This window comes from Podarcis pityusensis (genome assembly GCF_964106645.2).
Source record: "Podarcis pityusensis genome assembly, chromosome: 12".
Classification (NCBI taxonomy): Eukaryota; Metazoa; Chordata; class Lepidosauria; order Squamata; family Lacertidae; genus Podarcis; species Podarcis pityusensis.
Genome location: NC_138037.1, coordinates 46,601,902 through 46,618,449, shown reverse-complemented (window position 1 = coordinate 46,618,449; position 16,548 = coordinate 46,601,902). Strand labels below are relative to the sequence as shown.

Here is a 16,548-nt window from a genome sequence, read left to right as displayed (position 1 = left end):
AGACATTTGCTAAATAACAGACAGCTCAGGAAAGCAGAGCGTATTGAAGGCTCACAAACCTGTAAACAACAGCAGCTCATACTAATGAAGGATGTGCTGCGTAAGCATGAACTGCATTAAAATGTTTGCCTGCTGCAAGCGTGAGAAATGGGTAAATAATAATGGCAGTTGAGAAAAAGTGCCTCTTATGTTTAGAGAACTCTGTGAGTCTTTTTAAAAATAAAAATCAACAAGCATGTTTCAGTAAAAACAATACAGTTATATTTTAAACTAATTTTAGCACCTATAGTCAGGTCTACAGTAACTGGAGGAAATGAGGTTTTTCACTTTCTGGATCAACTGCCTCATTAGGACGTTAACCAATTTTCCATTCCTATGAAGAAATATACCATAGGGATGCTTTTGCTACGTAGCACCGACATTTCCCCAAAGAGATCCATGAATACACTGACCAAAAGATGAACCATAAAATAAGTATGAACAAAAGGTATAGTGACCACAACCCTGGAAGTGCATTAAGGTGAGCTCAGAGGGCACTTTACTTTCACCACCTGCTCCTGATGCCACATAATAGGTTGTCTAGGCTGTGGCTGGTGCCAGCAGTTGTAGAATTGGAACACTAATTCCTCTCGTAACAGAATTCCCTACTGAGGAATCACTCTTCAGATCCGCTGACTGATGACACAAACTCTGTGCAGGAAACTGCACATACACATCAGGGGCGAGGAATGCTTTCTAACCCATCTACATACAAACTATAAAGCTCTTTAAATGCCCCCCAGGCTTAAAAAACAAGTTTGACAGTTATGTGCAAGTGTGTCGCTGAAAAATCAAAGACTATTGGGTGAGTTACAGATCTCAGATATGCAAGGTTCTCCCAGGTCCAATGTGTAATACGCAACTTAAGTATATTTAAAAATGTGCCCAAATTTCTGCTAGTACTAATAAGCATGTACCGTATTTTTCGCCCCATAGGGCGCACCGGCCCATAGGACGCACCTAGGTTTTTTGGGGGGGGGGAATAAAGGGGAAAAAATTATTTCCCCCCCCAGGTGCGGGGCTGGCGCGGGGGAAGCCCGAGCTTCCCCCAACCCCAGCCCCCAGAACAGCCTGCTATCCGCAAGCCTAGGGAGCCCGGCGCGAAGTCGCGTCAGTCTCCCCAGGCTTGCGGAGAGGTGTGCGAAGCCCGGGCGCGCTCTTCAGTGCGTCCCAGGCTTCAGAATGCAGGCAGCTCCGCGCAGCCATCGGGAGCCCGGCACGACTTCGCGCCAGGCTCCGGATGGCTGCGCGGAGCTGGGCGAAGCCCGGGGCTGCAGGCAGCTCCATGCAGCAGTCGGGAGCCCAGCGCGACTTCGCGCCGGGCTCCGGAGGGCTGCGCGGAGCTGGGCAAAGCCCGGGGCTGCAGGCACCTCCGCGCAGCCGTCGGGAGCCCAGCGCGACTTCGCGCCGGGCTCCCGAGGGCTGCACAGAGCTTCCTGAAGCCTGGAGAGAAAGAGGGGTCAGTGCGCACCGGCCCCTCTTGCTCTCCAGGCTTCAGCGAAAGCCTGCATTCGCCCCATAGGATGCACACATATTTCCCCTTCATTTTTGGAGAGGAAAAAGTGCGTCCTATAGGGCAAAAAATACGGTATATAGCACTTTCGAATATTCAAAGTGTTTAACATCCATCATCTTATTACAGCACTGCCTATGACATAGGTCAGTATTTTGCAGACAGCAGTGAGCTGGAAAGACAGCCGTTAGTCAAAGGCCATCTTGTGAGTTCGTGGGGGAAGCTAGATTCAAACCAGGGACGCTTCCCAATACATTCCTCAGTCTCCCGATCCCTGCGGTCTAACAGCTCTCATTACACTTCATTTCACTTCCCACATTTCACCTATTGTGACGGCTACTGTATCTCTGTTTCACAGAGGCCATTTCCATTACTTCAGGTTTGTGATAGGGATTTAGTACCAGTGAAATCTCCTTTTTATGCACTTCTTTAAAATACATGATTTGTTAAGAATGTTAGAGCCCTGCTGGATTAATCCAAATGTCCATCTATACCAGAATCAACGGACGCCAGCCAGATGTTTCCTAGAAGCTCACGAGGAAGACATGAAGTTAAGAGCCCTTCCCTGTGATTGCCTTCTAGCAAATGATAATCAGACCCTGCAGCTCTCAGCCTGGCTAATTCAGTACGATTCAATCTTATTTGATCCCATTTTAAACCTTTCTTTTTAAAAATTATGAGTGTTTAGGGGGGATTTCTGAATTTAATATCTGTTTGAGGTTTTTTAAAATAGTGTTTAAGAGCCTTTCTAAATTGAAAACAGCAGCCAGGGAACATGTCAACCTCACAGGGCACCATGTAACTGACCTTAACATGGCCATAATGGAACAGAGGAACTTGAAAGAGGAACCACAATGTGAAACCGCTGAATTAGAATTCACCAAGAGATTCAGTGCTATCACTTGTGTATAATCAGCTTATCAACGTCAGGATGTCTGTGACAGCAACACAACGTGGTTTGTGAATAGTTATCACCCTCTTAACTTTTTCTGAATTTCATTTCTTTCTGACTTCAGTGTCTGCAGTCTTCCCACCCCCTGCACTCTGCCACCACGTACATATACGTACCTGCAACATTTCATGCATTTGTTGAAGCAAACTGTAGCCCACAAACACACATAACTAATTTGTCAGTCTTCACAGGCCACAAAAATGTTTTTGCTGCAAGAAGCTGACATTGCTACTGCTATGGAAATTGCTGTATTGATTTTTTTCTCTGCTGCTCAGGTTTATAATATATTTTATTTCTTGTTTTTTCATGAGGCAGAATGCAACACTGAACCTCATGCAATGAAAACTCACCTTCCTTCCTTCCTTCCTTCCTTCCTTCCTTCCTTCCCGCTATCAGCACCTCCACCCCATCCCATCCCATCAACCTCTAAAAAATCTGCTCCAGATTAGATTCTGAGAGTGTACGGGAGAAGGGCTGCAGGTAGGAGGAGAAACAAGTGAAGTCCAGCTGTGGACTTGGATAAAACATTGGTTTATAGTTCTATATATATGCTTATTTTTAATCTAAGTTGCTCAAAGCACCTTGCTATTTGCAGCATATAAATACTGATAATAAACAAATAAGCAAGCCATCCCAGTCAGTGTCTGTCATTGCAGCATTTTGTGGTATGTAGTGGTTTCTGTAAATTAATTACGAGTTGTGTGAAGAAGCACTTTATTTTAACTTCCTGGAATCTACTGCCAAATCTCAACGAGTGAAGCTTTCTAGCATCACGGAAAAGGTAGAAAAACATATCTATCCATTTTCTTCACACCTTGCCTAACTGCAGAAAGCTTTAGTCATGTCCCTTCCACCCACAGCATCCAGTCATCTTAGTTTCACTCTAGGGCTGGACCTGATGACAATATGAAGGGCAGCAACACCCAGAGGCAGAGTGAGAGAGGCCAGCATGGCAGGTAACATAATTTTTACCTAGTTGTGGCAGCACTGCCATTCTGTACTCCTGGAGGAAGAAGGGTAAGACAAGGAGCTAACCCAACTTAGCAAAGGCCTCACCTCCATGAAGGCTATTGCCCACGGCACTCTTAAAACTTTTAGCTTGCAGAATTTTTGCACCTATTTCAGAACATCCTTCTTGCAAATATATTTGTTACACACGGGCCCTAGTTTGGGTCCTGTATTTGCTTCTCTAAGCACGGTATCTACTGAGCATTTCCTACATTTTCCATATCACATTCAAGGAAGAAAACAGTCAGATTCATCCCTCAGTGCTGCAATGGTGTAAGGCAAGGAAGGTGTATCTTCTAGGGCCACGTATCAGTGGGGGTGGGGGGGTCAGAGGCAAAAGTGGACTCTTGCCTTTCAAGAGTAGGCCACATTCAAGCCATGCAGAAATCTGAAGTTTCTAAACAATGCCTCTCGCCATCAAAACAAGCAAGAGACATCACAGTTCAAGAACAGATTCCAGCCAGTCAAAAGCATTCAAGGAGAGGGCAAGGCTCACTTGGTCCGCCTGGTCTGGACGTGCTGTGAATGCTCTCCCCCCACAAACCTGCTAGCAGCAGGCAGCTCCAAAGGTTTGACTATATGCAATCTTCATGTATATACGGAACCCTTGTAACCAAACCCCCTAATAAAATGAGGGATTACTGCATGCTGAAAAGTAGTGGCCGTAAATGTTTGCAAGAATAATAATGTATCCTTCCAAATAGTGGGTCAATGGTAAACAATGTATGCATCCGTCATTTGGGAAGAGGGAGATTATTGGGGTTTTTTTGTTTTCATTATGTATTTTTTGTTTTTATATCGTGATTTTATCTTGTGGACTGCCCTGAGACCTGTGGGTATAGGGCTGTACACAAAACAAACAAACAAATACTTTTTAAAATGATTTTTTTAAAAACCTCAATTCATAGTCATCCAACCTTTAACAAATAAAAGCTCTTTAGGTGGCCCTGGGTAAGGCCCTATTTTTCAATGTTATTTAGCTGACAGAACTGTCAGATCCAAACATTTTTTAAAAGAATAATAATAAATATCTGATTAAAAGTGGATCAGCAGAACAAATTTAGTATCAGTGGCAAAAATTCAAAAGTTTCTGCAATCAACAGGTAAGTTTAAAAGATGACTGATTTGTCTACAACTGAAATTACTACATTCACAGGATAGAGAAGGTCAGCCTGTACTAATCTGTCATAGTCCATTTTACACAAGTACAACAGTTGCAGATCCACTCTGAATTGATAATCTGAATCACCTTGAAAATAATCCACTTCTGGTTCAATATATTGTCTTCTTGAGTTACTTCTTCCTTGTGAAGCTGGGTTTTTTTGCAAGTCATTTGAAGTCAAGGACGACTTCAAATGAATCTAATAATATTAGTTATCTGAGAAATCACAATACCATGTATAAAACTGAACTGCTATTTTATGTAAGAAATCATTGGTTCAACTCAGCTATAATTTTCCAGTTATGTCTATCAAATGGCTCTGGATGGGATGAACATTTCCATCCATAACAAGAGATACACACAGCTATTTTAGCTGAGCCCAAATCAATATTGCGATATGCATGGCTCATTTGCATTAGCTACACAAGCTTAAGTCAAAGTCCATATATGGAGCTGCACTGGTGGGTTGAAACAGCCCCATTCTAAACCATTTATATTTTATCGAGATAGAAACTTCAAAGCAAAATCATACTAAGAAACTGAACTGCATATAATACATCAGTCGGTACTCTCACAGGCTCTACTACTGAAAGTACTGAATATCTGTAAACAAATTTATATTGACCAAAAATATTTAGATTTTTTTTTCTAACCTAAGACAGCTGTACAGTATTCAAAAACGAGCTGTTGTTTTTAATACAGAGAGTATGCATGACAACTGGCTCAGTTTGACCCAGTCTTTCAGTAACATTTCCTCTATTATGAAGTAATGCCATATAGCTTTATATTTTAAGTTATGAATTTAAAGCAGCCTGCAACACTTGATAACTGGGTAAGCAATCCTTATCCCATTTACCTAGGAGTAAGTCCTGTTGAATTCAGAAGAGTTTACTTCCAAGTACAGTGGTGCCCCGCAAGACGAATGCCTCGCAAGACGAAAAACTCGCTAGACGAAAGAGTTTTCCGTTTTTTGAGTCGTTCCGCAAGACGAATTTCCCTATGGGCTTGCTTCGCAAGACAAAACGTCTTGCGAGTTCTTGCGAGTTTGTTTCCTTTTTCTTAAAGCTGCTAAGCCGCTAAGCCGTTAATAGCCGCTAAGCCATTAATAGCCGCTAAGCCGCTAAGCCGCTAATAGCCGTGCTTCGCAAGACGAAAAAACCGCAAGACGAAGAGACTCGCGGAATGGATTAATTTCGTCTTGCGAGGCACCACTGTAGATATGGTTAGGATTATGTGCAGGGCAGTTTAATTTGTCAGTTTAAAGCAAGAAAGCTACAGTTGCAACTGCTCTTTTTAAGGACTTTAGCACTTATAAAATATCATCACACGTGCACTATTCTGTTCTCACCTACTGCTCCTTGCTACAAAACTATATTAAAATTTAAATGATACTGTATTAAGAACCTGGAAAAAATAGATCTACATTTGTGATAGCGCTAGGGACTCTCCTTCACTGGATGTTTTTAAGCAGAAGTTGGATGGCCATCCATCTGTCATGACTGCTTCTGTTGAGATTACTGCATTGCAAGGGGTTGGACTAGATGACCCTTTCAATTCTACAATTCTATGATACTATGATTCTAAGTTACTGGTTTGCGCTACCCTTTCTGTTCATGACTGAGAAAAACCATTCCCTTTACATCTATTGGTTCTTTTCTTGCAAGAGATTGGTGTGAGGATATGCAGGAAGGCTGCAAAAAAATATTTGTAGGCTGGTGACAAGTTGGAGGTTTAATTGCAAAGCTTCATATTCAGTGACATATTTCTCACTGGAGGAAAAAAAAGAAACCCAACCAAGTACACCTGTCCAAGTACACCTGTGTGAAGTTTAAACTTCTAGTAAGAAGTACCAGCTACAGGCCTACAAGTATTTTGCACCTAGTATCTTTCGCTGATTATCTTCAGTGCAGCAGTTATGTAAGAACATGCCCAATAGACAAATGGTTGCCAACCGATCAATAGCAGCCTTGGACTCTGTTAACTAATGTGAAGACGTATTATGTGGCTCTTCAAACACACGGCGCAACTCCATAGTATTTGGACAAAACACTTATTGTGTGCTGACTTCTGCAGTTAAGACAGCTTTCCATGTTATCTAGAAGCCCATTTCAAATATGGAGTGAAAAGGGCCCTTGATTTAATCTCAAAATGGCATTTGTTGTGAAACAGTTTTATACCAAGATTATGTCAGGAACAACAATCAACCCAAATCAGTGCTACAGAACTTCAAGTTCTGTTCACACAAATGAGCTTGGCAGGAAACAATAGCATCAGTATGCTGAATGGAAGATGAGTAAATAGCCATGCTTACCAGCATAATTTAACATCACCCAAGTAATTTTAAATCAAATGGATATGACAAGGGTAGAAGCAAAGTATTTCTGGAGAAGTGCAGTACAATCATATGCTTGCATAGTAAAAAAATCCTACTGGATTCAGTGAGGCTTACTGCTAAAAAGTGTGTACAGTACAGGATTGCAAACTTAGGAACAAACTACATGGCATCAATTATTAGGTCTCCAAATGCTATTTTTAAAGGAAATGCTGCTGCAGAGAGTGTCAATTTGTTTGGAGCAATGGTGCCTGGGGAAGAGGAGTTTGACCCTTATTCTCAAACCACTTTCACAACCCAAATTCACCCCTTCCCCAGTTGCAATTTGGCTTTTTGTAAAGAGTAAAATACAGATACCTATTAGAATTTTAAAAAGGAACAATGAAGCATTCTGGTGTTTTCTGGAATCCTTAGAAGGGTGAAAACTGATCCATGCAGCCCACTTAGCATTTCTGAAGCCCTAGTGATAATAGAACCAATTAACACAAAATCCGCTAGAAGATCAGTGTGAAGAAAGAACTTGCCAATTTAGAGTATAATTCCCATATGACTATTTCCAATTAACATCGGTCATCTTGATTATGCAGGTTCAGATTTCTATTAACTGTTTTCCTTCAGAAGATCCAGAAAAAGGATAGCTGCTAAGTTCAGATATTTGATTTCATAACATGCATATATATATATTGCTTGCTTGATTTTTTTTAACCATTCCAAAGTGGTTTGAGATAATAGAATTCAAGGGCTTGAGCTAAGAGCTCACAATTACTATTGTATCAGTGTTGTTTAAAAAGCATCAACCAGACTTCTATATTTTAAAATTCCTCTGAGCATTTTTTCAACAAGTTCAATCACAGCCTGATCTTAATCAATATGCCCTCAAGTGTTCAGTACCTGCTTGGAAAAGAAAAAATTGAACTTTAATCTCTTCATTACTAGGAGAAGCAAGCAATACCAAATAACAGTAAACTGGACTGCTCTGGGATTGTACACAAGAGTTTATCATTTACTGGGGTATATAAAACACTGCCGTTAGAGCTGCAACATTTGGGTTTAGGCAAAGCACAACAATTTACGAAAATGTTTTACGGTGAACCTGCTGCACAACCAAGGTCCCATAGTCTGAAACAAGTTCATCCAGCACCTTGCAGAGAACCTCTGAAACAAACCTACACCTCAAGAGTCACCCTTGTCTGCTAATCAATAAAATGCAAAAAAACAACAACCAAAAAACAGGAAACAAGAAACAGTTGCAATCTCCCACACAAGCCGGAAACACAATTGTTACTTTGTCAATATATTTACCTTCATGTTTCCATCGAAACCGCTCTTGGGTTGATGGTTACAAAGACCTTAGTGGCAGCAACAGCAGCAACCCTGGGGTTAGAGGACTGAGAGGTAAAGGGCGGAGAGAGATCCCTATATTCCAGGCAGCTGCTTTGTTTCCCCTGCCCGCAAACACAGCAACATCGATGAAGGGAGGAAATGATGTAGCACTAGCGAGGGGGGGAAAAAGGAAAGAGAAAGAAATAGAAGATACAGCAGCACCAAACAGATGGAAAGCCACACCACTTTCCCTTTCTCTCACTGCCCACCCCCCAGATGCAGCCCCCTCTCCAGTGGGAAAACATTTGCAACCCCAACAAAACAGGAAAGGGCGAGATTTTGGCCAAGGGGCACCAGTGGCAAGGGGATCTTTGCCTGCAAAAAAATAAAATAAAAAGCCAGAAGAGAGAACCGTCACCGCCCCCTCCCCCCCCAACTTGACACCTGTCAGCTCTCCCCCCCCTCCTCGGCGTCCCCGGCGCCTGTTGCTATGGAGCACACAGGATCACGCACACCTGGGGGGGGGGGAGAGGAGAGAAATAAATGGGGGGGGGGAGAGAGAGGGAAGAAGAGGAAGACGAGAGAGGAGTTGAACAGGGAAGGAGGTGGCAGTGCACCGCAGGAACCCCTCGAGGACAAGGCGGGCGGGCACAATATATATACAGACATACGTGTGTGTGTGTGCGCGCACATACATACATACACCTCATACACACACACACACACACACACACACACACATATATATATATATATATACACATGCATACATGTGTGTGCGCGCGCACATACACACACCTCACACACACATATATACACGCATACACACGTGTCTAATGTACACACACACACACACACACACACCGTGAGGGGGGCGCAACACGGTATGCCCCCAGCTCCCTTCCCCCCGCCTTCCAAGGGTCGCCCCACACTCGCCTGCCCGCGGCCATTTCTCGCGCGCCCCATTACCACCGTGCCTCAGAGCTGAGGTGATATTTTATTATTATTATTATTAGTGCCTCGCCTCGCCCGGCGCGCCCCCCTTACCGAGCGAGAAGCCCCCTCAGTGCGAGCCGCTCGAGGGCGCCTCCTCCCCGCTCCCTCCGCAGCGCTCGGTCCGTGGCTCGACTCCCTCGGAGCGGCCAAGGCGGCCCAGGCGCATCCTCTCTCCGTCGTCCCGCCGCGCGCTCCACCTCAGCGCCCTCATTCACTTCCGCTGCCAGCGGCGGGCACGGAGCGGAAGGAGGGAGGGAGGGAGAGAGACACCCCTCCCGCCCGGAGAGCGCGAGGGACCGCGCATGCGCAGCCCCTCGGCGGCGGCAGCGGAGCCTGCTCGGTCTCGGTTTCGGAACTCCGCCCGCCGCCACTCGCGGAGGGAGGCCCGCCTCGGTTTGGCGTCCAGGGCGGCGGCCCCGCTCTCCAGCAACGCAACAAAGGCTGCAGCCGCGCGGGGAGGGAGCCCCGCTCGGTCCCGAACAAGGGGGCGCGCGTGGGATTGGGCCGCCAGAGATGCTGCGAAAACCGCGGTGGCCACCCATCCCACCACCACGGTCGTCTTGCACTCGCCGCAGGTGGCTTGCACAAAAAGCTCTCTTCTTCTTGCAAAGAATCCTTGTCTAGAATAAGTTACAGGGGAACCAGGCAGAGGGCCTTCTCGGTGGTGGCGCCAGCCCAGTGGAACGCCCTCCCACCAGATGTCAAAGAGAACAACAGCTACCAAGCTTTTAGACGACATCTGAAGGCAGCCCTGTTTAGGGAAGCTTTTAATGTTTGTTGCATTACTGTATTTTATTATTTGGTTGGAAGCCGCCCAGAGCGGCTGGGGAAGCCCAGCCAGATGGGCGGGGTATAAATAATAAATTATTATTATTTATTATTATTATTATCTATTGAAGTTTTTTAAGTAGGAAGCTTATGCCCAGTCTGTCCATTGGCCCTTCTAGTTCAGTATTTCTTGTGAACCGCCCTGAGACCTCTGGAGACAGGGCAGTATATAAATTCAATAAATAAATAATTATAATATTGTCTGCACTGGCTGGCAGCGGCTCTCCGGGGTTTCAGGCAGGGCTCTGACTCGATGCCAATGAATGCACCTTGCACCTTCTGTGCGCAGAGCAGATGCTCTAACCGCAGTGATTTCCAGGAGGGCAATAACACAATTTTCAGTTGTCACAACTCTCCTGAATGCCTGAAGAGCAATTTCACAGCCGGTCTTGGGAAGAAGTATCTTCATTGGGCAAGTCTAACCTGCTGGTGCACTGAGCAGGTCCCCTGGTTGTGTTCCTCAACCTCGCATGGCCATCCAGTATACCCTTATGCCGTTGACATAATTAATTCCCCTGTGGCTGATCAGTCCCAAATGGTCCTTTCAGCCCAGTAACTCCCAGGAGTGACCAGCCAGAGACACCCTGCATGCCTTGCAGCTCTACTTTTACACTGAAACGGGCTTTTAATTCTCCATGCACACTTCTGTGGGTTCTCCCGCCCTTCCCATGTAGTAGACTTGCACCCACTACTAGCCCAGCCCCTAGTAACATGGCTTCTTACCCACCTCTTCCCAGCACAGCAAGACTATGGTGCCTATTTTAATTACATCTATGTATTGCAAAATTGATGGGTGAAATTAAAATCCATGTATTGCAAATCCATGTATTGCAAAATTTGGTGCTGGAGGAGACTTTTGAGAGTCCCATGGACTGCAAGAAGATCAAACCTATCCATTCTGAAGGAAATCAGCCCTGAGTGCTCACTGGAAGGACAGATCCTGAAGCTGAGGCTCCAATACTTTGGCCACCTCATGAGAAGAGAAGACTCCCTGGAAAAGACCCTGATGCTGGGAAAGATGGAGGGCACAAGGAGAAGGGGACGACAAAAGACAAGATGGTTGGACAGTGTTCTCGAAACTACCAGCATGAGTTTGACCAAACTGTGGGAGGCAGTGGAAGACAGAAGTGCCTGGCGTGCTCTGGTCCATGAGGTCACGAAGAGTCGGACACCACTAAGCGACAACAAATTGCAAAATTACACTCAGGATGTCACAGTTAGAAAAATCACGAATTCCCCTTCTTGTATTGGATATAAGTTTTTAAAGGCTTAAGTCTTTACATGGTAGCTGACTAGAGCCATGCAGAAATCCCATCAATTAAGTTGCTTCAGAGAGAAGGCAGATTGCAACAGATAGTGTTGCTGCGGTGCCTGTAATACAGCCATAACCAGTAATTCGGAGTACATGCGGCCATTTATTTAGCCTGAAATTATTGCAGGACTCTTAAGTGAAACATGTAATTAACTCACTGTTGATGTGGTTAGCAGTCTTAAGGCTAGGATTGAACAGTATCCATGTAATTGCGCATGAACACAACTGCTGTGCCTAACAATACTCATGGCAAAGTAAGTACGACTAATTTCAGGTACCACAAAAGTTTATTTTCTTGTCGTTGCAGAATCAGGGCAACTTGACACATCCACAAAGAGAAGCAAATATGCAAGATCCCTGTGTTCTGCTGCATGGAACCAAATAGGATTTGTGCATCCACTTCTCAACATTTGTGTTATAGTCATTTGGGGGCACGGGTGGTGCTGTGGGTTAAACCACAGAGCCTAGGGCTTGCCGATCAGAAGGTCGGCGGTTCGAATCCCTGCGACGGGGTGAGCTCCCATTGCTCAGTCCCTGCTCCTGCCAACCTAGCAGTTCAAAAGCACGTCAAAGTGCAAGTAGATAAATAGGTACCGCTCTGGCGGGAAGGTAAACGGCGTTTCCGTGCGCTGCTCTGGTTCGCCAGAAGCGGCTTAGTCATGCTGGCCACAAGTCTGAAATTCGTCCTGCTCAAGTGGCGTTTGCAGTTGGAAACTCAACACCACCTAATGCACTGACCGCAGTATGTAATGCAGTATTCACTTTCAAGTTCTGATGTATCACAAGGATTTCCATTTGACCAACAGAACATCCCGCCTCCTCTCTGTGCAGCCTTCCCAAATCTGCTCTGGAGGGTTCCGAGGAGATGGCGTGGGGATCCAGAACAGATTTAGGGGGCATTTGAGGCAGGTACAGGGAGAGGAAAGTCTGTTGGTCAGCCAAAAGTCCTTGCAGTGATGGAATGCGTGCATTGAATGCTACACTCTAATCTGGACCCACACTTCACCATGGGCTGAGCACCCAATTGAATTGAGTCACCCAACATTTCACCATGCTAAAAAAGTTGTAAGGATTGGTCTAGAGAAATCTCGACACTTAGTTATTGAGAAAAGTTACATATACCTTTCAGGTTACATTGGCACTTGTGTTTTGCAGGTGTTAAAAAGAATTCACAGCAGCCTCCCTTTAATTTTATGTTAACTATATTACAAATTTAAAGTATTTTTGAAGTGCTTTACTTCACTTTCCATTCTTGTTCTTCCAAAAGAATAATTAAAATAAGAAGTGAGGTGATGAAGTTCTAATTGGCATATGAAAGAGCCAACAGTAAAACTTTAAGCCTCTTTGTAGCTGCTAGTTTCAAAGAAGATCTGCAAGGGTTGTGCAAACACCAGTGGGAATTTAAGAATCCTTTTAATAAGAAAGAAAGGTAGTTAACATTTACCCCCCAAAAAAGAAAAGAAAATCCTAACCCAAAACATTTGCAGTATTTGTACATGTATGTCAGCAGAGCCTGAAGAAATTTTGAGCTGAGCCTTCAATTTCATTGCAACTATTTTAGCGAAAAGAATGTAATTAAATCAGGAAAACAGAGGTTTGCATCTGGTTTTTACTAAAATGTATACAAAGTTTTGAGAGCCATTATGAATTAATACTCCTTTTTTCTCTTCTGTTTGCTTCTCTACTGAAGGCAGACACATCCATGGGGCTAACCTTGCTTGTAGGTATGGCCAGTGGCGTAGCGTGGGTTGTCAGCACCCGGGGCAAGGCAAGTAATTTGCGCCCCCTAACCCGGTAGGGGCAGAGACCCTCTAACCAGGATGTTAGAAAAGGTGCATTGCTTGAACCAGCCCCAAAAAGGAATGCAACCCCCCCCCCAATCTCTAGAGGTGTCCTCACTTAGAAAGATATTAAATTTTCCATGTTTACTTTGAACATGTGGTGGGTCTCTCTATTACTGCAATTCTATGCATGCCTACTCAGAAGTTCAATTGAGTTCAATGGGGACTATTTCCAGGGAAGTGGGTGCATAATTGCAGCCTAAATAAAATAGCTTTCTTGGTCTTAATACATTAATGGCTTCATTGATTCCTTGCTTTAAAATACAGCACTAAGAATTTTGCTCAGAATTCGGTACAGGCCTGGAGGATGAATGGAATGCACTCCCAAAGTGGTGGTTAACAGCCACACTTTCACACCATCTGAAGCTAAATGTCACCAAGGCACTTCACACAGTATATTATAAATGGCCTTGAAGGTTAGAAATGCAGCATGAACAGACAAATATGCAGACTGTTATTTATGCAAGAACTGGTTTCCACAAAACAGGAGATAAAATGTACAGCTGTGATATTTGTACATGCATTTTATGCAATTTTCTGAAAGGGAGCAGCGTTTTACAGAAAGGAATAAAGAGATGTCTGTTTATCCCTGTTGGGTTTCAGAAATTGAAATGCTTACTTACCAGACTGCTAATGGTGGCATTGACTAGTTCAAACCACTTCACAGTACTTTCAGGTACTAAATCATGTATAAGTCAAAGACCTCTCCCCTGCCCCCAAAAAACAACCCTGACCTGCAGATTGAGAAAAACCATTTTTTAAAAAAAAAAAATACATTTCTTCAGCAGCAAAAATTTTTGATAAATTAAAGTTCATACCCATCAGTATGTTTATTTCCCTCCCTCCGGATTGTTCTAGCCTTCTTTACATAGCTGCCTATTGGATGGGTCAAATTTACATGAAGAATTCAAAGGCTTATATAGACTTTAGGTTAAGGATGGAGAATCTGTGACCCCTGGGCTACAATTGCTATTATCCTTGACCATGCTGGCTGGGGTTGGTGGGAATTGTAGTCCAATAACATCCAGAAGGCCACAGGTTCCCCATGCCTACCATTAGGATGAAACGGGAAGTAATTAATTATATTTGGTACCTAAGCTCTTTGGCAATAATAGAAAAAAATGCAGGTTTGCTTATCCATAACAGCATTTTATCCCATCTAGCAGAGATCTTAAATGAGCATCACTAATCCTGGTATTAGCTACTTGTGGTAGTATTTTTTCAGACTGGGGTGGGGATTTTGCATGTTTAAATAACACCTCCAGTTATATTTTTAAAAACTATGGCCCTGCTATTCTATTGTCTGTCTGTCAATGTGTTAGTATACCAGAGTATCTTTTTGTCCTGCCTGCTTAGTGGGAGCCCAGTTCCTTAGTGGCATAGCAACACACACACACCTCACATAGATTTTCTGCTGGAAATTGTCCTCTTTGTGTTTGCAAATTTACCTCGGTCTAAGAACGGAAGCCGAACGGTAGAAGGGCACTGGCGGCGGGAGGCCTCATTAGGGAAAGTGCGCCTCGGTTTAAGAATGGTTTCGGTTTAAGAACGGACTTCCAGAACAGATTAAGTTCGTAAACTGGGGTACCACTGTATTATATATTATATATACCCTGCCTTTTCCCCTGACGGGGCTCAAGGTGACATACCGATAAACTAAGAACTAAGGGGGGGTGTTAATTAAAAAACAATTAAACATTAATAGAATTAGAACTTTAGATATAAAATATCTATTAAAAGCATGCAACCACAACAAACTCACTGCAACACCAGCCCCCTCATTAAAAGCAGTCAGTCCCCAAAAGCCTGTTGGAACAAAAAGTTCTTCACCTGCAGGTGCAAGGACAACAAGGAGGGAGCCAGTCCCTAGCTTCTCTAGGGAAGGAGTTCCAAAAAGTCAAGGAGGAGCCACTAAGAAGGTCCTCCTTCTTCTTAAAGTGTGCGGCTTCCAGATTTGCATGAAACCCTTTACCACCACGGACTCCCTCCTCAATGCTGATCATCACCTGACAGGAAGAGGTTGGTGGTGAGATATTAGATCTGCCACAACAATAGCAGGTCTGTTGTAGCTCACCCCCTTTTAACCTTGGCTGCATGGCATGATCCAAGCAATATGCTCCCTTCCACACCCACTGTTAGGCCAAGTGTTTTGAAAGACTGCTTGAGTTGCTTGTGCAGTTAGGCTGGTTCCTTTAAAACTCAGTTGCTAAGCAGCAGTTACTAGATATCAATTCTAAGTAACCACAAATGTAGATTACTGCTGTAGAACTTCCTCCCTAGAGCAGATTGTCAGGTATTGAATATTAGCTCTGAGTAACTACAAAAATAAGGGACGCGGGTGGTGCTGTGGGTTAAACCACAGAGCCTAGGACTTGCCGATCAGAAGGTCGGCGGTTCGAATCCCCATGACAGGGTGAGCTCCCGTTGCTCAGTCCCTGCTCCTGCCAACCTAGCAGTTCAAAAGCACGTCAAAGTGCAAGTAGATAAATAGGTACCGCTCCAGCGGGAAGGTAAACGGCGTTTCCGTGCGCTGCTCTGGTTCGCCAGAAGCGGCTTAGTCATGCTGGCCACATGACCTGGAAGCTGTACGCCGGCTCCCTCGGCCAGTAAAGCGAGAGGAGCACCGCAATCCCAGAGTCGGCCACGACTGGACCTAATGGTCAGGGGTCCCTTTACCTTTACCTTAACTACAAAAATAAGTGTAGCTTGGTGCTGTAGAAATCTTTCCCCATGTCACCTCACATCATCAGGGTGACAATCTGTCCTATCTTACAGGACAGTCCCTCCCACTTGAATGAGTCCTCTATTGTAGGGCTGCGCAGGCCGAGTCTGCTTTAAAGTACCATAAGAAAGGAAAGCAAGAGGCCATTTGATATTGGCCATTAGCAGTGAGCACCTGAACAACAGCTGGCCATAGTCTTCTTCCCCACAATGATGAGATGGCTTGCATTTCTATTTAAATGACGGCCATTATTTCTAAAATTATTTCTAAAATTTTAATGTATTTTTCATCTTTGTTGGAAGCCTCCCAGAGTGGCTGGGGAAACCCAACCAGATGGGCGGGGTACTTCTTCTTCTTCTTCTTCTTCTTATTATTATTATTATTATTATTATTACAATTAAGCCTGGGCAACCTTGAAGCAAAATCAGTGTCCTTTGCTGTCCTTAGTCTCTCAGAAGGCTGATGGTTCAGAAGGGTCTTTAGAGAACAGTCCTGGAACTCTTTTATACAGCTCTTTTAG

The 16,548-nt window shown here is 44.2% G+C and overlaps 1 protein-coding gene across 6 annotated transcripts in view; it reads right to left on the bottom strand.

Annotated features, from left to right (window-relative positions):
• ATP2C1 (ATPase secretory pathway Ca2+ transporting 1) overlaps nt 1-16,548 on the bottom strand; it is a 67,620-nt gene that overhangs the window by 36,840 nt on the left and 14,232 nt on the right. Inside the window, exons 1-2 of one of the 6 annotated variants that reach the window (XM_080974645.1) lie at nt 9,377-9,559; nt 8,309-8,499 (exon numbers count right to left, since the gene is read on the bottom strand). The exons of 2 other annotated variants lie outside the window; for them this stretch is intronic. In XM_080974645.1, coding sequence (XP_080830771.1) covers nt 8,309-8,314 — 6 coding nt within the window. In that variant the 5' untranslated portion in view covers nt 8,315-8,499; nt 9,377-9,559. Of the gene's footprint in view, nt 1-8,308; nt 8,500-9,376; nt 9,560-15,068; nt 15,089-15,136; nt 15,156-16,548 lie in introns of those variants that run through there. 3 more of the 6 variants (XM_080974648.1, XM_080974647.1, XM_080974646.1) reach the window with 3 other exon arrangements.